General features: G+C 42.7%; 1 protein-coding gene across 9 annotated transcripts in view; it reads right to left on the reverse strand.

The window, feature by feature from the left end:
* Nucleotides 1-27,729, reverse strand: part of OSBPL1A (oxysterol binding protein like 1A) — a 2,815,351-nt gene that overhangs the window by 1,334,314 nt on the left and 1,453,308 nt on the right. For all 9 annotated transcript variants that reach the window (XM_069620918.1, XM_069620915.1, XM_069620919.1 and 6 more), the window contains one exon: nucleotides 12,480-12,645. In XM_069620918.1, coding sequence (XP_069477019.1) covers nucleotides 12,480-12,645 — 166 coding nt within the window. The remainder of the gene's footprint in view (nucleotides 1-12,479; nucleotides 12,646-27,729) is intronic.

Raw genomic sequence — 27,729 nt, forward strand, 5'->3', positions numbered from 1 at the left:
GTAAGACACTTGGCAACGAAAAGAGTTCGGGGCAGAAACAAAAAAAAGTTTAAAAATTGTAAGCTCCCCTCTACTCAGCAGAAGAAGGGGTCTAGGAAATTCTTGCGGAACTTAAGGATGGAATTGGATAAACACATGCAGACTGACAGGGACGCACTGGAGAGGAAAACAAGAGATTTTTTCCAAATGAAGACTGGAGTAGTTAACAAAGAGAGGGCAAGAATAGTTTAACTGGGGAACCCCACATTAGGTGCAGATAAACAGGAGGAGGACAGCCTCTCCTTTGATTTAAGTAACATTTCGGTATACCCGGTGGACTGGGATGGCTTAGAGGGTGAGCAGTTGTGGGCATTGAGGATTTCTCTAACATTGACCATGGGGAGGGTAAGGGCTTCGAGAAGTGTTGCTTATTAAGGGAGGGTAGTGTGGTCACCCTACATGGCCCACAGGACATGCATGATGGAACACCCCCCTTAGAGGGTCCAAAGAGTCAGCCTCCAAAGGTAGAGAAACTCTATGTGATATTTGCAAAACCGGTGGTGGTTAAGGTTCTACCAGGGGAGTGTCCTTTGACAGAGGTCCATTTGACTATGCCAGCACCACCATCAAGGACAGTAGAAGAAATAGGTTTGGGTGACCCAAAAAGTAAGTCTGCTGAAGTCCTTAGGGGGTCTGGAATCAGGGAGGTGGCGCAGAGAAGGTCCCCTAAAAAATGGTTGCAGCAACAGAATGACAATCCTACAGAAAAAGTGGCAAAGGAAGACTACTACCTGTGTTTTTTCTTGAACCGACGAGAGTTCCAATAGGTACCCGTTGAACAGACATTATATCCTGGCTTTAATGCATGAAATCCCTAATTTGAGATTGTTATCAACAGTGGACATTAGAACTGTCGAATCTGTGTTTGACGGCTGTTTGGATACGCTAAAGCTCCAATTGAGGTCTCCTTTAACAAAGGAAATTATCATGGCTGAGAGAGAGCGCTTCTTGACATTGGGTTTCGAGGTAACCGTTACAGGACCCTCGATCTTATCAAGCTTGGCACCAATTTATCAAGATAGGAAGGGAAAGATGAAACAAACTAGTGGCACCTATAACAAGGAGATCTATAGCTCAAGAGGCTATTCACAAGACCCAATGAAAGGGAGAAGGGAGGGTTCATGGGAAGGGTGGGAGGGGGGCAGATATTAACATTACACATGATGGTCCAACTGATCACTTATTACATGGAATTCTAGAGTGTTAGGGAGAATTCTCTTTTAAGGCTAATTTCCCAAACCTAGTGAGTCCCCCAGCAGCTTTGCTGGATTTTTGGAGTTTATTTTTTTCTCCTGCTAAGAGTGAGACTCTGTTTTCTCCCACTCTTAGACATGATTTGAGATATCCTTTGACTTTGAATGTGTTTGATGGGCTATGGGGTCTTTTACTCCATAGGGCTTCATGTGTTTTTGGTATGCGTGTTACACAGCACCCTCCGTGCCGTAACACAGGGTGTCATAGTGATCCCCAAACATAGACTCTGTACCCTGGGACTGACTACTGTCTCCCAGGGCATGTAAAGTCACCATTGACTTTACTAGTCCTAAATTGTGAACAGAACCAGTACAAACCATCATATTGTGGGCGTACTGGTAGGGGCAATTCGATTGCCCCTAGGTCTGTTGTTCGAGGGGGCACTGTCCAGTCCCCCCTGAGCGAGTTTTGGCTGGTGGCAGTGGATACTACTTTTTATATTCAACCGCGAATATATTCCTATCGTATTTTCCCATTGTTCGAGGCTAATACTTTTCAACATAACCTCAAACATACCGCCGGTTTATTTAATATTAATTCACCGGTTGGTATTTTTTGCCAGAACTCGGTTCCAAAATGGCATTTGTGTTCGATTCTGTGACTCCAACCCAAGTCGAGCCCTTTGTTCCACTTTTTGGCGGGCTTCTCCACAGAAGCCTCCAAAAGTGGTTCCACTCTGTCTGGGTACCACAGGGGGTGTGGGAGGGGGTTTAGGCACCCTGGACTGAGTTGCCTCGGCAACTCAAGTCGCACTCTTGTGTGATTGGCCCAGTGGTGAGCCAAAGGACTAAAGAATCCGAAGAGGGAGAAGCTGAGCCGACCTGCAACGACGACACCACCGATGGAGCCCTGCTGAACCGACTCACCACTTCTTCCAACGACAGAGGAGATCTTCATCCCGAAGAGTCTTCTTCCTTTGATTGGTGGGGATAACCAGTTTGCCCGCCTTTCCGCCTTCCCGGACCATCTCGTGGCCGCCTTGCCTGTGCCAAGCACCCCGGCAACCGGGACACCATTTTTTCCACTACCGCGAATAAAAGGGTAGTACCTTTTTACCGGAGAACACTGCGGCTGGTTTCTTCCCTGGCAGTGCAACGACCTTCAGCTTTCCTCCACGTCGAGGTCTTCTCTTCCTCTGGACGACGCTGTGACTTGCATCCACTGCCAGGAACAACTGCCCCCCGCTGGAGGATTCTCTCCACATTCAAGGTACTGTGTCCGCCTGGCCTCCCTCGCAACGGTCTGTGTGGGGTGTCTCGTAAATCCTCAACTTACCACTTGGGTTGGCCCTAGGCTGGCTAACTGAACTTTTCTGAGCTGAACTGATTCCTTTTTAAACTCTCTGCAAGACTTTCCAAGCCTTTTTAAACTGTGATCTTGGGCACATTGGTGTTCTGCTCTCTCCAAGAGGGAGCCTGGCCACTGAAATTTTTGCTCACAAGTAGATTTTGACTTTTCTGCCTTGCTGAGTGCTTCTAAAGTATTGAGTTGTGTGCTGTTTCTAATTAATGCCTTTTCCATCCCTCTTTCTTAACTTATTAGAGTGCCATCTTTAGTTAAGCGCACACCTCTGTCTGGAAATAAGTGGTGTTAACTAAGACTTGTCTAATAAGGAATAAGGGATGTATATATATTAATAGTCACTGTTTTTGAACTTGCTTAAAATAATAGTGCTAGAGTGTTTCTAAGTGTGTCTTTAAATAAATAATTATATACTTGATACCAAAAGCTCTGGTCAGTGTTTGCTTGTGCTACTGTATTTTGGTACCTATCTTGTATACTCTATATACTGTCTAACTCTTCTTGAGGGAAGTCTGGCTGCTCAGCCACAGCTACCAGGTACATCTGGTTGGTGCAGACTGCTATCATTTGGGTTTACTGCCAACACCTGTAGTCTTGAGCCTTTTGCAGTGGTCCCTAAGGGAACTGCACAGGTTTCTGCCTAACAGAGGTTATAAGAACATTATGAACAATTGCGATCTATTTGTATCATTCGACATAATTTGTTTACAGGAAACTTTTCTGCAGGACATACCAATGATAGATGGTTTTGATGTTGCATACATTAGGGCACGCAGGGGCCTGAAGGGGAGGCCGTATGGGGGATTATTAACAGCTGTTAAACGGTCCTTGGGAGTTAGCATGCAGGCAATTGAATTAGATGGGCTAGACATCTTGGTGGTCCTGTTGGAATGGGAAGAGTACAGGGGCGGGCCTCTAAGTAAACGTTTCCTGGTAAATGTTAATTTCAGTCCCATAAAAGACCAGTTGGAGGAGGCCCTGACAGCTTTGTCATTTACACTGCTGGGTGAGTTCCCAGTAGATTGGGCCTCTGTGATAATTGTGGGAGATTTCAAAGCTGAATGCCTAGAGGATGAGTGGTACTGGGATCAAAATAGGAAAACTGTGGGTAAAGAAGCAAAGGAGAGAGGCAGAAGAATCAGGAGAGAGCTTGCGATATGGAACCTATTAATTGTGAATAGTAACATACAAATGGACATCCCTCCTGCTTTTACATGGCAGAACGGGTTATGGAAGATGCCATTGGACTATGTTTTGTATCACAGGAGTTAGTCGAGAGAGGGGATACCCTAAAAGTTAGATTAATGCCTTGGAGCGATCATTCCCTGCTGGTATATAGAGTATTTGGCCCCATGAAGATCAGGGAGCCCGAAAGTATGACAGTGGCAATTACTTCAGGCAAGCATGAGGTAAAATGGGTCCCACGATTAGCAAACGTTTTTCTGGGGGAAATAGTAAACCTCCCCATAGCCAAGATGGCATTTTTATACACGACAGAGGGTTTCCCAGAGATAATAGGGGAGTTGCTGGGTAGGTTAACCTCAGACAGAGGCTTAAACCAGGGGCAGAATAAGTTGAAAGGAACCTGTTCCTTTGATCTAGAGATACAGGAACACAAAAAACAACTGCATAGAGAGGTAAGGCTCCTCAAAAGGTCCTCGCCGGGAGACTATAAGGATGAGGTTCGGAGATTAAGACAAACTTATAGGAATTGGGTGAAAGGTATAAAATGTGTCCTGTTAATCAAAGATGATGAGAGAATGTTGGCATGTATGTCAGGTAATAAGAGCAGGACATTTCGGAACCTAATAAATGCACCAGGGGCCCAGGCTTATCTGCAGGCACAGGCGGTTAGTGATATAGCGTGGGTTAACTACTTTTCTGACCAGTAGTGGCCCTGTTCCTTTTCTGCTTTTATCTCTTGGGGCTGGGAGATCATCTCAGTACATTCAATACCTTCCCCTCCAGACTAGGTTTCCTGGTAATCCAGTACTTATTATATATCGGTCTACAGAGAGCTCTATCAGCAGTAGAGGGATTTCTGGGGAGACTGGATCTCTCATTAAACACAGCAAAATCAAAGGTGCTTTTCTAAATGGGGGGGAAAAGTTGTAAAACTGTACACTGGTCCTTGGAAAATGGCAAGCTTGAAGTAGTGAACAAGTTTGTTTACTTGGCCTTTCAGTTTATGACAAAGTTACAGGGTCCTGAGCTGCAAGAAGATCTGAAGGCCAACTACCTTGGGGCACTTGCGAAACTGAGTTTTCGATGGTAAATTTGGTAGATATTCACTCTTGCCAGCATTGAAATTATATAAGCAGCAACTGGTTCCAAAACTAATCTATGGTGCAAAAACCAGGAGCCAGTTTATAAACTGGCCAAAATTGGAGGGTGCTTTGTGGAGAGGTTTTTTGCAACTGCCACAGTCAGTTCCCCTTGCAGGTATTTTGTTTGAGCTGGGACAGCTCCCTGTCCACACTACGGTGGATTGGCCGAAACTCCAGCTCTAAAACATTTTGAATCCTCCAATGGCCTCGGTTTTGGAGAAACTTAACCATGTAAGGATACAGGGTGCTTGTAGAGTTCTTAATGAGTGGGTCCTAAATTGTCAATCTATGCTCTTACAGGCAGACATCTCACTCGAAGCATTGGGTCTTACACCAAAAGTGGCCAAGTTAAGATGTTGTAGGTACATCTGGCCAAACGTGAGATCAACGATCATGGATGCTAAATGTTTTGGGGACTCTTTTGTGTGGTCTTGTAAAAGCTTCAATGTACTTGCTCCCTATTTGAAAAACACCCTTCGAGAAGCTTCAGGTCTCAACTATTAAGAATTAGGTTGAATATGGCACCAACTAATGAAATACTGGGCCAACGCCTTAACATTCCTCGAGACCAGAGACAGTGCCGTCACTGTAAGACTGAGATCGAGACTCTAAAGCATCTATGTGTTGGGTGTCTCAATTTGGACATTTTGAGAATTCAATTTTTTTTCTGGGAGAAGGTACTCATATGATGAAGAGCTGTGGAGGAGGATCCTAAATTGTAATGAACTAAGCATGTCTATCCATGTTTTAGAATGTTTAAAGAATGCTGCAATACTTTAAGATTGTGAATTGTATGAAATGGGAATTTGGTATTGTATTTGTATGGGTTATTATTCGTGATTGGTTTTATGTATATTTACTATGTAATGTGTTAAAAGTACATTTGTGATGTGGAACACAATAAAATAAAAATAAATAAATAGTATGACCAAGGATTATATGGGGTTACGTCTACCGGCATATGGCTTTGGCCTGAGTTTTTCTAAGCTCATTGTGGCAAATTGCCGGATCCCCACAATTAAGATGAAGGGCCAATGGTCCCCCTGGGAAAGGGGACTAGACAGGGCTGCCCTCTGTCCCCACAAGTATTCGCTCTTGCAATGGAGCCCCTGGTACAGAGGATTCGCCTTCACCCCCGGATCTCAGGGCTCACCGATGGGGGGAGGGAAATCAGCCACAAGGTGGCATTATATGCTGATGATGTCCTATGCTTCCTTTGAGACCCGATAGCTTCTCTGTCGGTACTGATGAAATTGCTAGCGCTATTCGGCTCAATATAAGGCTTTCATATTAATCATGGGAAATCCATTGGCGTACGCATAACAAAGCCTCCCAAAGTAGTAGAAGCTTTGAAGTCTATGTTTCCTTTCCAGTGGGCAGACCGGGAGATTGGCTAGCTGGAAGTATGGCTATTGCCAAAATATGAGTCCCTCATGAGAACTAATATTTACCCACTCTGGAAGGAAGCTAAAGAAATGCTGAAGCATTGGGATCTACAAGAAATCTTGTGGATTGGTCGGATCAGTGCAACCAAAATGACACTGTTCCCAAAACTAAATTTATATTTTTCAGATGTTCCCAATTCAAGCACTGGAGCGGGTCCTTCTTTAGCTTCAGAAGGCAATGGGGCATAGACCGCTGCCGCCCCGCCCCAGAATCCCACACAGGCTTATCCTCAGATCAAAGGGGGCAGGAAGCCAATGTCCCTTCATTACAGAGATACTCGAGCAGTTCAGATTGCACCAGTGCTAGACTGTGCTTCAGACAAAGGGTCTCCAAAATGGAAAGTTATTTAACAAAATTGCTCCCATGTTAGCTAGTTAATCTCCCATTTCTTCCCAAAGAAGAGCAACACCTTCATCAGGGCCTTCTCATAACCACGAATACCACCCTGCAAAACTGGGATAAAGCGTGTGCTCAGCAGGGATCCCAAGCAGGACTGGGTCTTCCCTCTCTGGTCCTTCGGAATCCCGCGTTCACTCCGGGTCTAAACAAGGCGTTTGCTCACTGGGAATTACAAGGGACACTCTGATTGGGAGATTTATACAAGGATGGCATTCCCCTCACATTTTTAGAATGCAAAGAGAAATGTGCCCCGTTAGAAACAGAGTGTTTCCGTTAATTCCCAATTATGCCTCTGGATCACCAATAGCCAAGTTAAACAGGTCAGATGCTGCCCTCCCATGGGGCTAGAACTCTGGGTGCAAGAGGGGCTAGAGTCATCGAAGGTTTCTACTTGCTACTGCTTACTAGAAAGGGGATAAGCTCATGTATATGCTTCGCTGAGAGCGTAAGCTTGGGCTAGACATCCCTGGGGAATCTTGCTAGCGAATTTGGGTCCGTGCTCATGAAGGATGCGCTTTCATAAAAGATGGGGACCTAAAAGTGTGCTTTCGGTGGTATATGACTTCCCCCAGCGACTGCATGCGATCCGTCCAGAGTATTCAGACTGCTGCTGGCATGGGGTGTTGCCAACTGGGGACCTTAGCGCATATGCAGTCGTGTTCGATCATGCAGACCTATTGGGAAGAGGTCCGCTCCAGAATTAAAGATGTAACATGCAACCTGCTTTCTGGGTGCCCTTTGACACTGGTCCTGGGTGATGTACCTGAAGACGACACCCTCCCCATGTCTGGCCCCAGAGGCATGGGTAGGGCGTCTGCACTTGTTAATGGCTTCAAGAATAAATCGGGTTAACTTCTGGAAGACCCCGGAAGGGCCATGCCGGTTGTACTGGTGGGTCAAGATAAGGGAAATAATCGTAATTCGGAAGCAGTCAGCCCTAATATCAGAGAGAATGGGCAAATTCGATCCGACCTGGGCTCCTTTCCTTGACTTCATTCATGAAAGATAACTGTAGCTTTTGCTTGGAAGCTTTGTGTCCTTTTCTTGCCAGGGCAGTTATCAATACTAATATGTCTTGTTTGCATACTTCATATGAGGGTGATGTAATCAGAATGTCTTCTATGTACTGTACACCAATGTTGAAACCCCTGGCCGGAAACCTAATATCTAAATCTTTCTTCATGGCTTGTGAACAGAGGGTTGGGTTTTCTTTGTGTACCCTTTAGACAAATAGGTCCACATATGTTGACACTCAGAATGAGTAAAGGGGAAGAGATGCAGACTAGCTGAGTCTTTCGGGAATTTAAAAAAGCTGAACATAAAGCGACAGCTGTGAAATATGTGGCTGTGGGTGGTATATATGACGATGTGATTGTTGGGTTGGATACCACAGGAAAAGTTAGCACCACCACTGCATTTACCACTCTCAAATCTTGTACAAATCTATAAACCTCAAGGCCAAGTTTCTTTATGGGATTGTGGTTGGCACATGTATTCCTTGTTCTAACAACTTATTATCGAAATCCCTTGGTCTGCCTCCTGTTTTAGAGAGTAATACGGTGTTTTGGGTAATGGCTTTGTGGTAATCTAAGTGAACTGGGTCTAGGTTACAAATTAACCCTACTTCGTTTGCATGGTGGGAACCTCATTCTTGGGGCACCTTTGACATTTTTTCTAAATTGCCCTGCTCCGTTTCTTCTGCCTTTTTCTTTTTGCCTTCTTCGTGCTCTATTTGCAACATACCAATCCCTTCATTGTCATGCACATTTGGGATGTCTAAAACGCTCTATCCAGAGGACTATGGATAGTGCACTGTAACATCCACAATAAGCCACACCCTAACAAATGTACTACCGACAATGGGCAGGAATGCATGTCTATCTGAAATGGGTCCCATCGATACTGTAAACAATGTTTTACTCAGATAATCAAAGGATTGTTTGAGACCCCTACCATTCACACTGTTTCTGAAGACAATGCATATTCTCCAAATCCTTATTCTCCATTTCAGAGCGGTGTCTATAAGACATGGCACACTCCACATTCATTTCACCATCTACAAAGTGTCCCTCCAGATTAATAGGTTATCAAGGTTTTTATGAGGACATCAGGTTCCCATTGACATTCCTAGCCATTAGTTTGCTGTTTCTTTGATGAATGAAAGGGGTTAGGATTTACGTTTGGAGAAGGAGCAGCTGAGGCAGCAACTGCTTGGCCAGCTGTTTCAAGCTGAGGGCGATTTGGGCACTCATACTTTAAAATGCCCCTGCTGCTTACAATAGTGACATACCATGTTACTTGACACAAAACCACTTGCATTACTGGTGGGGGCATCAACACCATGAGCCCTTGCCCAGAGGTAGTCACTGGCCCCACCATGCCACTCAAACCAATGAATCCTCACCGTCACTGTAAATTCTGCAACTAAAGTGTTAATAACTTTCACTCAGGTTCTTTCTTTTCCTGACAAGAGAAAATGATTCACTGCAGAAACCCGTTCAAAGAGAGTCTTCATTTGCCACCCCACACAAATACTTTTCAGCTGCATTTCTACCTTAGGAAACAGCCCTTGCACAAAGGCAGCTGTTACAGCGTCCTGAGCCACCTCCAGCAGCTTATTTATATCAGAATGACGCATAACCCAAACCTTTAAGCAAACCAGATGATCTGTGGTGGGTCTTGTCTTTCTTATACCTAAAGTTAATTATTTTAGCCTTATCAGTCTTCTCTGGGCAGGCTATGGCAATTATCAGTATCAATGCACATCTGAGCCATTTTAACAGCATGTAACATATTCTCAGTAGGCCAGCAACTGTCACACCCTAACATACCTGGACAAGTATAATCGCTCATGAGCTCATCTCACACACTAAGAACGTCTCTACACAAAATCCTCAAATCCCCAGGTGGTGTCTATAGGGCATGAATGGTTAGCATGCTACCAGCTCCATCGGAAACCACACTGTGAAACTATCTCAGTGTGGTATGTAGTTGCATAGTTCCTGTGTTATAAATCAGTCATACGCTGGTATGAGATGGATGTATGGTTATCAGGCTTGTTCCGTTCCCTGATGGGGTTTAAGCCTGATGTTGCACATTTGCTGCGTTCTGCGGTTGTGTTTACTGGGAGCTTTCTTTAAGATTGCATGCGCGCCACTTGGGATTCCTCAATCACTCACTCAGTCGCAGCACATTTGCAGCTTAGCCCTGTACTTCCTAATGTATCAAAGATAACTTCCTTGCCCGCATCTTCCGCACCTTAATCATTGCAGTTATAATTTTGATTATAGAGCTGGCGACTTAGACCTCACTTAACTTTTTGTACCAGGTCTAGCATTTGCCTCGTATAAGCCACTTATTAGGCCCTTATTCTTGATTCTCAAAATCTTTATTTTTTAAAATGTCTATTAATTTTAACATAGTATGAACATAAATGATATTTCCATCTTTATCAACATAATATTGAACAGTATGGTAAAATGCAACCATAAACCTTCACTACTGCAATTATTCTCATAGTACTATATTCATTTCACAACTTTGGAAATTATTCCATTATATCGGTATATTTTCATTAAGGTTTTATTAAAGTCATTTCCTAGGCCATTTCTAGTTTTGTTTCCTTTCATATCCAAAATCAAGTACATTTATTCCAGTAGCATAATTTCTCAACTCGTGCTCATGTCGGTCTGTCAACTGAGAGATAGAATAAGAACTGCACACGCGTATTCCAAGCCATCATAGTTTAGTCTACATCTGTGTCTCCTCTGTGGTGATCTCAAAATCTTTTTGAACCGTCTGTAAACCAAACTAAAAAATCTCCCATTCCTGTGGCTTTATATTTTTCCCCTTATCCTCTAATGTTCGTCTTAAATAAAAAAGCTTTATTAAGTGAAATGTACCATCCACTGCAAATTGTCACTACACGTCCCTTTTATTATCGAGCTCCAATTATCTACATATTTACAAGTCTATGGAAAATAATGTATGTACATAACGTATGCAGCAGTTTCCCCTGATGGGAGCTACTCTCAAAAAAAATTTTGTTCTTTTTCTGGAGTCATTTTTGGTACTTTTTCGTTATTATCTGTTTGCTAGCATTTATTAAGAGATTCCATATCTTCTTTGGGATCCATTATCATAAGACAGGATCCCATTTAAATGTCCCTGACAACACCATTGGCTCTCACCCTCACCTCCTTTTCCTAAAGGACTTTGACATCAGCACTCATCTTACATTTTCTCTACCTATTAAGGTTTATCTCTGCATTGTTTTATAAGTACACAGAAAATGTCCCTAGCAACCGCCTTTTTTTAAATTAATTTAACACAAGCTTGATTTATCCTTTTCGTTCAGACCCTTCGAATTTCCACCACTGCTTCTTAAATGTAAATTATGCAGGCTTTTGTGCAGCCCAAGAAGAAATACTGACTTTCATGGAAAGCTCTCCTTCAAAACCCGTTGAGAGATTACAATTAGTGCCTAAAAGCTATCGTGTGTCGGTCTGGGGGAAGAGGGGGGTGTTCGCTACTTGTGTTACCATCTCAACTGGGTATGGTGAAACCAGTGCATGATGGCCCCAAATTGTAGAATTCCACAGCTCACCACCTAATAATCCATTAGGAATACAGGCAGCAAAGACAGAGGTTTATTTCCATACAGCTGTGCAGAAATGAGCAGAGAAATGAACTGGGATAATATGTCCCAATAATGTGGCTGCAGAGCACAGAAACTTCAGGGTTTTTAATATGGTTTTATTCAAAGATCATTATACAGAAAAGTCAGTATGATACATTTAGTTGGTTACACTACAATGAACGTTCTACCAGTACATCCTCCCGCCTTGGAGGGCATGGATATACAGCTCCATTCAGGAAATGCACAATTCTGTTTGCCCTACCCACATGATATACCCACGATCTCCAACAGGTCTTTTCCAATAAATGTCAAAGCCTTAGCCAGCACCGAATGCCCATGTGACACGCGTTCTGTTCTCAAGTGGCGTGGACCACCTTCAATGAGTACACAGAGCTGGAAAGCGGGTGCACCAAAATTATACTCCATTTCCCACTCCCTCATCTATCTCTATCATGATTGAAATGTACTTAGATGTGGTTTTAAGAATAGCATTGCATGTTTTTGACTAAATTAATACCCTGATTTGAAAAGGGCACAAGATGCCGAAACACGTGTTATCGTAATGGGCTTTTCCACATGAGTGGAATCATGTGTTTAAAAAACTTTGCTTTTTCTAGAAACTATTTATGGCACAGTCATTTTTGAAAGACCTTCAAACACAGAAAGCCAAAGGCATTACTCTTTTCACATTAAAGTTTCTTTTATTAGAATGTGAGGCTCAGAATAGCCCTTCGCAAACGGGACGGTTTTACTTTGGACATCCTGACCTTGACAGACCATTAGTTTTTGTTGTAGGTAGGGAAACACCTCTAAAAGTAGGGGCAGAGAGGCAATTCCCGAACTCTGTTCACTTTAATAAAAGTTTATGCCCAAAAAACGTTAAGTCTATGTGTCTCTGTCTCATTCCTGGTTCCTCACAGTATACAATGAAGCTGGATCTTACTGGAGAGAACTATTGAAACGGAATGAGAGGGGTCAACTGTACATTTTAATACAAGCTAATGCCATACAAGTCACCCTATCTGTTCACCGTTAAGCTTGTGCTGTTGAGTTGTGGTGATTTAGCAGCTTACCTGAGACTGCATCATAGAACTCATCGTCACTGAGAATTACGTGTGGTGGTGTTGAGCCTTTCACCAAAGATTGCTCCAACTCATGATGCTCCGATGCAAGCGTCTGAAGTGCTACAGATAAGATTTTATTTTTCTCTTGTTCGTGTTGCAGCCTCAAATTCTTGGTCTAGAGGAAAACAGAACAAATGTTTAAAATTATGTTAACCAGTATCATTGTTTCATCCTATGAATTATTCTCTCCATGAATTCAGTTTCCATGTTTTCCGGTCAATGAAGAAACAGAACTTTCTAAAGCTACAGGAACAATGAGATGTATGACCTAAAGCATAAACTCTTTCGTGAAGAAACTCCCATATAGCGACCCACACACCATTCAGACAGTTTCAAGGAAATGTAACAAGCCCAAATACGGGGCCATAAAGTGTTATTCCATGGAGGGATCTATTCACAGGTAAGGTGTCGTGTTTCTCTCATGTCGTTTTTCACAAACCATAAATGTCATGCCTGGTAAACTGGCAGTCAATGACAAATGTGGAGAGGAGAGAAGGGGTGATGGTTGGGGAAAAGGATAAGAATGCCAGAATTTCCTGACGAGTATGTCTCAGGAATGGAGCAGTCACTCTGCACAAGGAATCAGGAATAGAAGAAAAAACCACTGCATCTTTTGAATTAACTAGCTGCTTGTTATGCTTTCAACCATGACGACTCACTAACCAGAATCCCAATCTGCAGATGACACATAATTGACACAACCTTTCACAACTAGTTCTTAAACCTGGTGTTCGCACTACAATACTTTGTCTCGGGAGGATTGCTCAGCAGCAACGTGCTCGCCTTGGAAGCAAGACGACACAGAGCAACAGAGGTTCGATTCCCGGGTCCCCGCTTAGAAACCTCTGGGTATTAAGTGTGTTATAAATAACCCACCATATCATATCACAGCACAAACTAATCATGGGTAATATCAACTAGAGGATACAGGATACATTAAGGAACCAATTACTTATTGGGACTGAACACTTGAATGTACCCTCAATAGCTACAAAGCAGGCCACAGTGTAAATCTTTTACTCTCTAAAATCCCTCATGATATGGACCTAGAAAATATGCCTACCTACTGGCCTGATCACTTGCTTATATCAGTATGTGGTAAACCCATTCTGAGAGGCAGCATACACCCCATCCCACATCCTGAGAACATTTACAAAACTACCTTTAGCTTAAACAGCATGGAGGAATCAATTAAAATCTGATCGAAAGAACATCAACAGCTAGTATATCATTGTGTGATGAAACATGGCAATAATATCTTCTATGTACACCAATATGGTTTTGGGAGGCAGCAGGTCATTCTGCCATGCGCTGTAGGTTTTTCCAAAGACAAAGAAAATGCTTAATGGCCAAAGCCCACCAATGATATATCTGACATCACTATGGATATTTACACCTTTTCCATAGCAAATAATGAAAACTTTGAAGCAAGGAAGGTTTTATGTAATGATTTTTGCAATGAAACTCTAGCATGATGAGTGTTGCACAAAGGATGTCTTTACACTCTCTGTTCCCCTGCTCAGCTCCTCCTTGCCGATGCCTGTCCGGGCACACCCACAGGATCCCTGTCCATTTACACCTCCCACAGCCACTACTTCCACTCACCTGGACATCAGGCCACTACCCCACTCCACCCATTTCCCAATCCACTAGTTCCCCTCCTGGACCTCCCTACTTACTGAACCTTCGCCTACGATGGCAAAGCCCATCCTGTTCCTTTTCGCAGAGCATGAAATGAGTAGATAATGGTTTGCACTGGTTTACATGTGAAATGTCCCTCTGCACAATACATGCGACACATCACAAGAATCAGCCATAACCAGGAAGCTGCATCATTTCCCTCTTCTGCCTCAGCAGCCTCACTTTCAAGGTATTCAAAGTGATCAGATAACTGCAAAGTCAAGGCAACACTGAGGAAAATCTAGGGCTTCAAGTACGAACATAACCCTCATCAGCACCCTTGTGGTAGACACTTGGCAAATGAGTAATACCTGGAAAGCCATAACATCGTGCATGATTGCTTATTGGTATTTGGGTTTCATTATTAAATCATGATAGTGATGTTGGAGATTTTATGGTATCCCTGTTGTGATGAATCAGATGATCCCCATGTTATCAATTGGCTACTCAACAAAATATAACCGTCACAACCGTAAATACCACAGAGCTTTGATGGACTGCATAATTTGTTTATTCGTTGACCTGTACTTTTGCCATGACCTTTAACGTCGGATTGTATAATTTGTATAACATGTATATATCTTCCTTGTGTAATCTTACCGTGACTGCTCTTTGTAACCACTAATGTCCTAACAGCGCCCAATTACCTCTGGGTCAGGTGTGCTTTATAAATAAAATAAACAAACAAACACCTGCCCTGGGGCAATTCTCATGTATTTATTTTATTTATTGGTTATTCATAAATCGACTACACATCAAAAGGTGTCTCAAGGCACCATTAGACAAAAAAGGAGGGGCTAGGAGCACAGGGGAGAAAAAAACAATAACGGTCCTACTAGGCCTTGTGTCATTCGGATTGTGCAAGTGCAGTAAACAAGAAGTGCAGTGCTGAGGGGTGCCAGTCGGAGTGGAAGGGAAAAGGCTAGAGTTGGAGGAAAGGGGGCAAGGTGGAGGCATATAAATGCAGGGGGTGTGAAAGGGGAGGAAGAGCCCCCCCCCCTAGTCAGGGAAAGGCAGACACCTCCTGATCCCAAGCCTGGGGGTGGTGTTCTGCGGTAGGATCACATGGCTGGAGGGAAGCATGTCACGAGGGGTGGGAAAACCCCTTGACTAACTTCCCAAACACCATACCATCCTAATGGCTTACTGTAAAGGGGAAACTGTGAACAGAAAAGAGGATTTGAATATTGAGCACTTCAAGTCCCACAATGCTCAAAGTACTGGGACGAGGAAGAGGGATGCAGAGGCTCAAGATTGCAAGTAGCAGTCTAATTGCCTTAATGACCCACACCAGAGGCAGACAGAGGTATAAAAGGCCCCCTCGAATGCAGGCCATAGGGAGTAGCTGAAGGAGCAGTAGTCGGAGGTGGAGTGAATCCTGAAACTCCACGTTGCAGTTGAAGTGGAAGGAAACTGTGGGAGACGCCGGAACTGCCATGATTAGCAGATTAAAGGCTGATTCTCCCTTCCATGATCCTGTCTGCAGAGGCTGCGCAGTGGGAAGCATTGCAGGTGATAGCTTTCCCCTTGAAGAACACTGATGCAGAGGTTGTGCAGCGGGACGTGTTGTTTATGAAAGCTTTCTCCAGGGTAAAGTTGACCGTGTGACAGGCGGGCATCCAAGTGTCCCTGGAGCGAGGAGAGCTCCATTCCCGACCGGTGAGGACCGCGGGTAGCAGAATGAAGCAGGCTGGCAGGAGGCGTGCAGCAGAAAAGGTAGAGGAACTGGAAGCAGCGGAGCGAGCAGACCTATGTGCAACACCCAGTGAGTTCACTATCGGTATACGACCCGGAAAGCTTAGTGATCGCCCGCTTGCTCAATCTAATGCCTTTGAATACCCGACTGATAGAAAGAACTTAATGGGTCAGTATAACAAAACATTTGATTACCAAATTGATATAAAGTACTTAAAGGGACAGTGTAACAATGCTTTTGAATGCTGAACTGATACCAAGAAGCTAAAGTAACAGACTAAGAACTCTGGGCAAGAAGGGTATCATAATACTGGTAAAGGTCATAGACTTTCTCAGAATCAAAGGAGGGTAATATTGAACCAAGGGTAGAAGAACCAGTATTGCCAAAGCCAAACGACGGCAACTAAGAACCAAGGTGTTTGAGAGAAATTAGAGAGAAACAAATGTTGTAAATGACCTATACAAGCATTGTCCAAGTCAAAGAAGAGTGAGTTGGAATAAAAATACGTATCAGCAGTTGGTTAAAAGAAAAGTGGTGAGTGGCAGGAGAGCTTCCATCCTGATCAGAAGCAGTCAGGAAGAAAGGAGCATAACCTGCCTTGCATGTGGTAATCACAAATGTGGAATAAACAGCAATAATGTATTTTCTGTCTTCCCAAATAGAAGTGATCCAAACTGATGTTCTGGAAAGTTAAAAGAATTTGGTTGAAGTCAATCACATCACAGAAGTACTTGAAGAAGAAATTACTTCCCGTAATGTTCTTTCTATCGATTTACCTCCCGCAGATTCCTCATCTGATAAATATCCTCATCCTGCTCTGCTGCTCGTAAACTTTCCAACAAGGGGCGTAGTGGACCTCGACACGGCTGTCGATCCGTCTTGCTGAGTGCTCGTTCGTCTGCTCCAGGCGTGATGTCAGGCATCGCATATATACCAAATCACTACACCCCATAACTCAGTTCCTCCCTTTTCCCCCATGCTTGAACACTGCAGAAGAAAACGATAGGAAGCAAGGCTAACCAGCCTGTACAAAATGTTACAATGGTAAACATCCCAATGGGGTGACCCCGCAGAATTCGAAAACAGAAAGATTATTATTTTTAAAACAAATGACTACCCAGATAGAAGCAGTCACCTGAGAGCCATCACCAGGCGTCGCTTTGCTTACATGCGCAAGCTGTAAGAACTTTCTGAGCATGGATGGATAGTGGGGGCGATGAGGAATCTGCGGGAGAAGAATCCATAGAAAGAACATACAGTAAGTAATTTCTCTTTCAATGGATTGCTTTTCTCCCGCAGATTCCTAATCTGATAGACTCTCCAAGCAGATAAGACCACAGAGGCTGGCAGAAAGTGCTACAATAGTAGATTTTGTTTGCAGAGCTGCCTTACCAAAACATGCATCAGCCCCGCGGGCAACATCCAGACAACAGTGCCTGGTAAATGTTTGCAAGGATGACCATGTGGCCGCACAACAATGTCCCTAATGGGAACTTGCTTCTACAAGGCTACAGATGCCGAGACCCCTCTCGTCGAGTGTGCCTGATGCCGGGAGGAAGATCCCTGCCCGCAGACTGGTAACATTCTGCAATGCAAAGAATAATCCGACAAGCCAGGGTATGCTTAGTTACAGCTAGACCTTTGTGGGACAATGAATGGGCTACACACAGCTGCCCAGATTTTCAGAACTCAGACGTCCTAGCGACGTAAAAGCTCAAGGCTCTTTTGGGATCTAAACAGTGGAACTGCTCCTCCTCCTCAGAAAAGTACAGTTACTCAGAAGTGCCCTTAGTTGCACTGTGGTCTTGGGATATGCTCAAGCAGTCCAGTAAACCCCACTTGGAATGGATTTGCTTAAGCTTCGAGCCTCTGCCCCCAAGGAATAGATCTGGGGAATGCAAAGTTATATGTGGTTTATACATCTATGTCTGGAGTGACTGTGTAAGAAAGAAGAGCGGTAGTGACAGGCCTCAGAACCCTTACAACAATTTGGGTTCTCTGGTTCAGTCTGCTACCTGGGCCAGGCCAAACCAAAGTCAGACCACCTCCTCCACACATCACTTTTAAGGCCCTATCACATGCAGACTTTAGCAGCTACTACCTCCATGTCGCCTCTTCCACTTCTCCACCGTTTCTTGTCCTCTGCTCTTCCCTCCCTCGCCAACATAGTCACTCACCTTTAATGGCCACGGAATGGCATGTCATAAAAACTCAAGCTCTCAGCTTGGATTTCATTGTCATTTTTCTCTTTACCCATTTGGTCTGATTTCTTACGTACTATAAGTGGTTTCTCTATGGACATTGTGATGGGTCGGAAATGTGAGGCGGACAACCCTGTAAAGGTTTTTCACAAGATGCCATTTCGATAAACACCTAACTACCCCTACCCTAATGAGGATTTCCATGTCTAACAAAGGAACTAAAGGCAACACTCTACATGAGGCCGCGTATCTGTTCCCGAATGTGTAATAGTGGGGGCCTTGCAAGATGGCTGGTTGTCTTGTGAGTTTTTCCTTTGTAATTCAGGTGCCCCTTTTATCCACCCTCTGTGGATTGCATTCTTGAGCCTGCATGAGGGGAGTCAAGCATGGCTGGCCACAGTTCCTAGATTTCTTTGCAGTTCAGTTTTAACTTCTTTTTATTAGTAAATACCAATATCCAAAACAAATGTCACAGTACAGTCGGTCGATTTAGACAATTGTACATAGTCAATCAAATGAACTTTCTGGTTCCAGGTATCAACTAAATGATAAATGTCCGAAGTGAGACCAGTATATTTATCTCTCACATCGCCTAGTCAAGATAACGCCAGAAGCCCTCGTAGTCTCTAGGCCGGGTGGAGGGTCTTGCTAAAGTATAACTCTGATTGATCACAGTTTCCCACATGTTACACCAGATTCAATATTTCAATGATTTTTCCATTGTTGGCACACAAACCTTCATCCAGGATTTGGCAATCAAGGACTTTAAAAGCCCCAAAGCTAAACCAATACATTTTGCATCTTTTTTGTTAAGCTTCAGAAGGCATCCCAATCGACAAATTTCAAGAGATTTCTAGATATTGAATTCGGTTATTTCCATCACTATTAGCCATATTTCATTCCAGAACACTGTTATGGGGAGCAGAAAGTCAGCGTTTGAGGCATGAAATCTTTGGCAATCTCCAGCTTCATGCGAGTGAAACCTGGCAAGTTGCAACGAGTGTATGTTAGTACTCGTGAAGGTATTTCAATGGAATAATTTATGGGCATATCTGGTTTATAGTGATCACATCGAAAAAATGGCATCAACAAACAAAAGAAACAAATACAAACCGTTGAATGTAAAAGCATCCACAACCTATATTTGACATGTAAAAGTGCCATTCCATCGAAACCAGTCAATCGACAATATACATGGACTGGTTTCAATGACAATGCACTTGTACATGTAAAAAGTAGCATTTCCATGCTTTTTTTTGCAACTTTATAATGTTACATGGCGCTGTCCAGTGCTGAAATTTCAGCACTGGCCAGCTCCTTGTACAGTTTTAAAGTTTTTCTGTATATTAGGGGGGCTCCCCCCCCAGCCCCTCCCAACCCTAACCCTAATGTAACCCTTAAGTGAACCCTACCCCAACCCTAATGTAACCCTTAAGCTAACCCTAATCCAATTTTTTTTCCATGGAATGGTATTTCGATGAAAATAATTCGATGGTTTGCTGTTAGATGCATTGTCATTCGATGGAATGACTGTATACCGGCATCTCTCATTAAGACTAGGAACACATGTTTCATAGCACGCTCCCAAGTATCATCGTCCTTCTGTTTGCCCAATGACACTTCCCATTTGCTTTTGGTTATGTTAGATTGTTTATTACCATTTATAGCTAGTTTGTATCGGGCTCCTATAACATGATGGCAATCACCTGAGGTTATCACAAAGTCAACAATTGGGCTATCTGTCGGTAATATCAGGAAACCTACAATCAATTGATATAAGGAAGCTTGTAGGCTTTTGTACCAGAGGAAGAACAAGGTACTCAAAGGCTCCCATCTCTACTGGCTGCCCAAATGGCAAGAAATGGCTCCCAGGAAAGACATCTACTAGTCGATCCAAACATAGCTCAGCAAATTTCCTATGATAACTAGTATCAAACGTAACCGGAACTCCAAGCAATTTTGACTCCTGTAACATAAGAGAGAATGACATAAGAAGTTGCAGACAAATATGAGTCCAGTCTACATTTTAGCTTGAATGAGCCTGATGATATTCAGGATAAGCTTGGTTTCACAAATGAACAAAGTGGAGAACAGATCATACATCAAGATTCAATTAATATTAGCTTTCCCCAATTATGCGGCAAGCAATTCCTAGAAGTCTCATCACTGTGCTGAATGTTAAGGACTGGTTGGGCTGATAAAAAGGAAGCTGTGTCAGAAGGACCTTAGCCCTTCCTTGTGATGAGTATGGCACAGCTTTTTTGTGTCCAGATTCGCCCCCATGAACCTTTATTTTGACATTCACACATTTATTGAGAACCCCACTTGGTGAAGGAGATCCATGATCCTTTGTGTGTTTTCTTGGAATTTGCTGGCACTATTCCGTTATGAGCAGGAAGGTAAGTAAGTGGGCACCACTTGTTTAAATTCACTTTCAAACAGATCAAAAAAGGTTGAGGTTATAAATCATCTTTCAAAAAATTCACAGGAGCTGGCTACGATGAGTCTGGAGACACCCTGACTCGTGGAACACAAAAATATACAGAAGACCAGGTAACAAACCTGGCCACACAGCCGCTCTCTGTATAAGCCCTACCAAGGGCAGTGCAATTTGCAAAATTAGAGTCAACTAGTAAATGTTCACTGTATTTACAGAATGTAACTCATCCAAATAAATCTCTTAGTCGGATCCAAAAGTAATATGCATTTATCAAAAAGAAAATTCCAAGTTGGTCACTAATAAAATCTTAGTGAGGCCGCGGCTAACTCATCCCATAATTGTTATAGACCTGAAGTGCCAATGCATTTCGGAGCATACAGCTCCTTCATCAGGGCAGGTCTAATTTAAACAAACTGTGGAACATTTATACCAAAAGCATCAAGTTTTGAAAAACATACAAAATCGTGATTGTGTTACAAAATATAACCATGCGTGAAAACAATATAAAAATAACATACCAATTTTCGATGAGTTGCAAGGTAAATGGAAAAGGTGAATGAAGCCACACAGTAGGGAAAAGAAAAGATGCCAAAATAAATAATGTGTAAATGAAATAACACAGTTAATTTGAACATGATCAGAAAACCAAGGAAAGTTACCTCAAGGGATCGAGGTAGCCCGTGGAAAAAATGTGCGGGGAGTTGACAACAACTTCACGCAAGATCAAAGGTCTGGAAACCTGACCAAATCAATTCTTCAATCTGTAGGTGCAACAACATGTGTTTTAGTGGGTTGTCTCAGAATTTGTCATAGACACTAGTTCTAGAGGTCTGCAGGCTTACCTGTACTCGTAAAGCTACGAGTGTACTAAGGCTGGGATTGCGGTCAAGCAGGGGACGCCATTCCGCATTGCCAGGGAACAGCGTTCCCAAGGTTACTCATACTAATATAAACACGTGATCCAAATGTGTCCATTGATCGACACGATGCCGATAGGCAGTTGCACTCTATGCAATCAGGCAATCAAGGCTAAGAATCATAGAAATAAAGAATTTGCAGTAGAGCTGATAATTACGGAATTATAGAAGGAAAAAAAATCGAAAATTAAATATGAAAAAAACAGCTGATAGACATAGAAAACATACTGCCGATTACACTCTATGCAATCAGACAATTCAAGCCAAGAATTCAAATAAAAAAGAATTTGCAGTAGAGCTGATGATAATTACGGAATTATAGAAGGAAAAAAACAAAAATTAAATGTGAGAAAAAAGACTGATAGACATAGAAAACATACTGACGATTGCACTCCATGCAATCAGGCAATTCAAGCCAGGAATCCAGATAAAAAAGAATTTACAGTAAAGCTACTGATAAATGTAGAATTGTAGAAGGAAAAGAACAGAAAATTGAATATGAGAAAAAAAGGCTAATAGACATAGAAAACATACTGACAATTGTGTATAAATGAGTGAAAATGTCAAAGATAAAATAAACAAACATTATGATAATAATAATGATAATAATAAGCATATTAGACACACTGCGATATATGGAAAAAATCATGCAAGGGTAGCATGTGTATCTAAACCATTACATAAACAACTAATGGGTGTAATCGTGGATATATCATGTACATTTATCATAAATACACCAGTCGCATGCGGTAGCCCCCGGAAGGCGCTACCTTGGGTCCCAAACCTAAGTTCGGGAAGGGCGACAATGGTGTGTAAACCTTGGTGATTGGATCCTAATGTGATAACAATTCATATTGAATCCTAAAATAAAAGACATGAATGACCCCCTTAAAGAGAGAGGTCATCCAAAGTGTCGCGGTATAAATGTACATTGGTAGAGGAAGGGAATCATGTACTAGTCACTCATGTATCAACATAATCCTCTTAAGTCAAACATGGAAAACAATGATTCAAATGTAACAGTGATAGTTAATCTCTTCATTTAGGCCATTTGGGTAGAGGCTCCCAAGTTTGTCTATCCAAAAGGTTTCTCTTTGGTTGAGTCGCAGGCCCAAATCCTCATGGGGATTCGATTTCTTTAACACTTCAAGAATGACAAATCTAATTTGAGTCAGGTTGTGGCTCTCATCACGCCAGTGGCGTGCCACCGCCGAGTTGGTGTTACATGTACGTATGCACGAACGGTGCTCGTTCCAACGTGCCTTTGCTGATCTCGTGGACTGTCCTACATAATACTTACCACAGGGTGAAGTGTTAAAGAAATCGAATCCCCATGAGGATTTGGGCCTGCGACTCAACCAAAGAGAAACCTTTTGGATAGACAAACTTGGGAGCCTCTACCCAAATGGCCTAAATGAAGAGATTAACTATCACTGTTACATTTGAATCATTGTTTTCCATGTTTGACTTAAGAGGATTATGTTGATACATGAGTGACTAGTACATGATTCCCTTCCTCTACCAATGTACATTTATACCGGGACACTTTGGATGACCTCTCTCTTTAAGAGGGTCATTCATGTCTTTTATTTTAGGATTCAATATGAATTGTTATCACATTAGGATCCAATCACCAAGGTTTACACACCATTGTCGCCCTTCCCGAACTTAGGTTTGGGACCCAAGGTAGCGCCTTCCGGGGGCTACCGCATGCGACTGGTGTATTTATGATAAATGTACATGATATATCCACGATTACACCCATTAGTTGTTTATGTAATGGTTTAGATACACATGCTACCCTTGCATGATTTTTTCCATATATCGCAGTGTGTCTAATATGCTTATTATTATCATTATTATTATTATCATAATGTTTGTTTATTTTATCTATGACATTTTCACTCATTTATACACAATTGTCAGTATGTTTTCTATGTCTATTAGCCTTTTTTTCTCATATTCAATTTTCTGTTCTTTTCCTTCTACAATTCTACATTCATCAGTAGCTTTACTGTAAATTATTTTTTATCTGGATTCCTGGCTTGAATTGCCTGATTGCCTGGAGTGCAATCGTCAGTATGTTTTCTATGTCTATCAGCCTTTTTTCTCATATTTAATTTTTGTTTTTTTCCTTCTATAATTCCGTAATTATCATCAGCTCTACTGCAAATTCTTTTTTATTTGAATTCTTGGCTTGAATTGTCTGATTGCATAGAGTGTAATCGGCAGTATGTTTTCTATGTCTATCAGCCGTTTTTCTCATATTTAATTTTTGTTTTTTTCCTTCTATAATTCCGTAATTATCATCAGCTCTACTGCAAATTCTTTTTTATTTGAATTCTTGGCTTGAATTGTCTGATTGCATAGAGTGTAATCGGCAGTATGTTTTCTATGTCTATCAGCCGTTTTTTTCATATTTAATTTTCGATTTTTTTTCCTTCTATAATTCCGTAATTATCATCAGCTCTACTGCAAATTCTTTATTTCTATGATTCTTAGCCTTGATTGCCTGATTGCATAGAGTGCAACTGCCTATCAGCATCGTGTCGATCAATGGACACATTTGGGTCACGTGTTTATATTAGTATGAGTAACCTTGGGAACGCTGTTCCCTGGCAATGCGGAATGGCGTCCCCTGCTTGACCGCAATCCCAGCCTTAGTACACTCGTAGCTTTACGAGTACAGGTAAGCCTGCAGACCTCTACAACTAGTGTCTATGACAAATTCTGAGACAACCCACTAAAACACATGTTGTTGCACCTACAGATTGAAGAATTGATTTGGTCTGGTTTCCAGACCTTTGATCTTGCGTGAAGTTGTTGTCAACTCCCCGCACATTTTTTCCACGGGATACCTCGATCCCTTGAGGTAACTTTCCTTGGTTTTCTGATCATGTTCAAATTAACTGTGTTATTTCATTTACACATTATTTATTTTGGCATCTTTTCTTTTCCCTACTGTGTGGCTTCATTCACCTTTTCCATTTACCTTGCAACTCATCGAAAATTGGTATGTTATTTTTATATTGTTTTCACGCATAGTTATATTTTGTAACACAATCACGATTTTGTATGTTTTTCAAAACTTGATGCTTTTGGTATAAATGTTCCACAGTTTGTGTAAATTAGACCTACCCTGATGAAGGAGCTGTATGCTTCGAAATGCATTGGCACTTTATGTCTATAACAATTATGGGATGAGTTAGCCGCGGCCTCACTAAGATTTTATTAGTGACCAACTTGGAATTTTCTTTTTGATAAACGCATATTACTTTTGGATCCGACTAAGAGATTTATTTGGATGAGTTACATTCTGTAAATACAGTGAACATTTACTAGTTGACTCTAATTTTGCAAATTGCACTGCCCTTGGTAGGGCTTATACAGAGAGCGGCTGTGTGGCCAGGTTTGTTACCTGGTCTTCTGTATATTTTTACTATTCCGTTATGAGCCAAACGTCTAGATAGGGATATATTGACATCTTCTGCCTGAAGAAGTGTGCTGTGGCTACCGCCAACACCTTTGTGAACACACGCATTGCTGAAACAATTCCAAAAGAAAGTACTGTAAAAGGTAATATTTTGTGTATACTTTGTTTCTGACATGCTTTAAAATCACCCTGTAACATCGAAATATGAAAGTATGAATATTTCCTTTAAAGTGTTGCTATGTGTGAGAATGTATCCGAACATAGAAAGGGTCCATACTGTGCTTCAACCACACCTACTGAGAGGCCAACACCCAACAAAGGAGAGTTTCCTAGCACTGTGGAAAACTCTGCACGCTGTGAACGTCAACCCCTCAGTTAACCATAAAACAGAATCCAATGGTGACCAAGGACATTCCGGGAGCTATACCTGGCTTGGATTGCCACTTGCTGGTCAGCCGATTGCAAAGGTTTGGAGGCAGAGGCACACAGAGTGGTGAGGCGACCCATAGAGTGATAGGGGGATCTTGCCGATGCCGCAGGAGCCTGGTGTTGTGACGGCCGCGGTGGAAAGGATGGTAGCCATGACAGGTAGGGGCAGGGCTAACAAGTATAAAAGGGACCAAGGACTCCCTAACCAACAAGGGCAGGGATTGGATAAAGGTGGGACGACCCACTATAAATGGAGAGGGCTTGGAACAAATCATGTTCACACGGTTTTCCACCATTACATTGCAGGGCCATTTCTTTTTTTAACACATTTTGCCGGCATGTAGATGGGATGTTGGATTAAGGTGTTTATTAAGGTGGGCGGGCTGAAGGGGCCGGGGGGGGCAACCCCTGCAATGATTTGCGGTGAAATGTGTAACTTGTCATTGCAGGAAGAGTAGACACAGACAGAAGAACCCGCCCAGTGGTGGGCCTATTAGAAGAAATAAGAAGGGAGAAGGAAGTAACCCTTATCCACAGGAAAAACCTATGAGAAATGTGATGATTCTGTGACGATTCCTCCCACAAACTTGGTCTGGGACCCTTCTCATGTGGCATGGGGAAGGCTGACGCTTTCTGACCGCAAACCTGGGGGTGGTGTACTGCGGGAGGATTAAATGGGGGGAAGGAACAAACCAGGAAGACTGGGAAACTCCCCTGTTTAACTTTTGCCATAACCCCACACTTTCAATGGCTGTTTGCCAAACAGCAGAAGTTAAAAGAACTGACTTCGTTGTTGAAGAATACATGTCCAGTAAGCCCATGAGTACAGGGACGAGGAAGGGGGCTGAAGAAGTATGCAGTAGCAGTAGTCAGGTAATTAAGCCTAACAGCCCTCATCTGAAGGAACCTGGGAGGCATAAAATGCCCCCACAGGTGCAGGCAATTATAAGGAGTTGGAACTGTGACTGGAGTGCGTGCAGTACTAGCAGAAGCAGAAAGAAGGCCGCAAAGAGCTGGCAAACCAAGCAGAAGTGGGAGAGCTAGAGGGATGCCGGAACGTGGATGCAGCTGATTTCACCTGCTAGTTCTGCGAGGGTCTTGTTCCCCCAAACTCTGAAGTGCAGAGGGTGCACAGCGGAAGACGTGCGGAGAGTCTGCCTTTCCCCATGTGAGCCTGATTGCTGTGGTTGCTGGGCGGAAAATGTATCGGAGACCGAAGCGAGGAGCTGTGGGCAAAACACAGGTCTCGGGAGTGAAAGGGGATCCTTGAATGAGTGGCCGGACCAGAGACACCTGAGGAAGGGTGTGGGTCGCGGTGAGGGCAGAAGCAGTGGAAGCTGTGTCCAAAGTCATGGAAGTTGAGCAACCAGCAGAATATTGATCACAGAAGCCAGTCAAGCTGCCGTTCTGGTTCCTTGCATGAGTACTGCCGGTAACAGTATCCAGTGCAATCTTCACTTGCGTAGAAACCAAAGCGAGCAGAAGTTGTTCATTGCATTCGCTAACAAGGGAACAATAGAAATAAGCACCTGCGTGTGAATGGAAATGTCTAACTCTTGTGAAAGTAAAAGCTACTGAAAGACATTGTGAAGCTCTTAAATGTAACAAGAAGTGGTTGTGTGTCTCTTATTAAGCCAAAACAGAATTGCAAAAGACCATTGTTAAATATTGGAAGCTATATCCCTCTGTTCGTCTAATATGACAGCAGTCGGTCCAGCTACAGCCATAGAGAATCGCTGTATACCCTTACACCATTATAATGAAAAATGGGTCACAAACAAACGGTTATTTAGAACAGTGATTAAAGTCAGTGAGGAATGGGTCAGGTGAGCAACCTTTGAAAAATTTGAAAAATTGAAAATAAATATGTTAAAACAAGATTATAGAAATGTTTGTAAAACACAACACAGTTTTATTACAAGGGGATGCAGAAGCCATGTTAAAAATTCTAATCAGCACACCCCCTGCAACTACTTGATACTGTAATGTCTCCTCTTTGTCCTGGATGTCACACTACGGATGCCGTTTTTTTTTTTTTTTTTTTTTGACACACACGATGATACTGCCCGACTGTGTTGTACTGTGTTGTATTGATGTGCATGTTGCAGATCCGCTTGTTCAATGCTGTGTGCCTTGCCCTGTGCCCGTCTTAACTTTCTGCCAATAAATAAAGTTAAAAAAAAAAAAAATTCTAATCAGGAAAGACTCAGAATTCAGCAGATACAGTGAATTCAACGATAAAGTCTCAAGCTTGTATACAGTTGAATGCAGTATCGGAATCTGCGTGGGTGTCCCATTTTATAGATTTACATGTAAGGAAAAATGCATTTCCGATGGACTTGGTACAGCTGCAGCCGGAACTAGATGTAGGGACGTCCATTTCAAAACCAGACCCGAATAAAT

Source organism: Ambystoma mexicanum, chromosome 5q (genome assembly GCF_040938575.1).
Source record: "Ambystoma mexicanum isolate Mex_15411 chromosome 5q, UKY_AmexF1_1, whole genome shotgun sequence".
NCBI lineage: Eukaryota > Metazoa > Chordata > Amphibia > Caudata > Ambystomatidae > Ambystoma > Ambystoma mexicanum.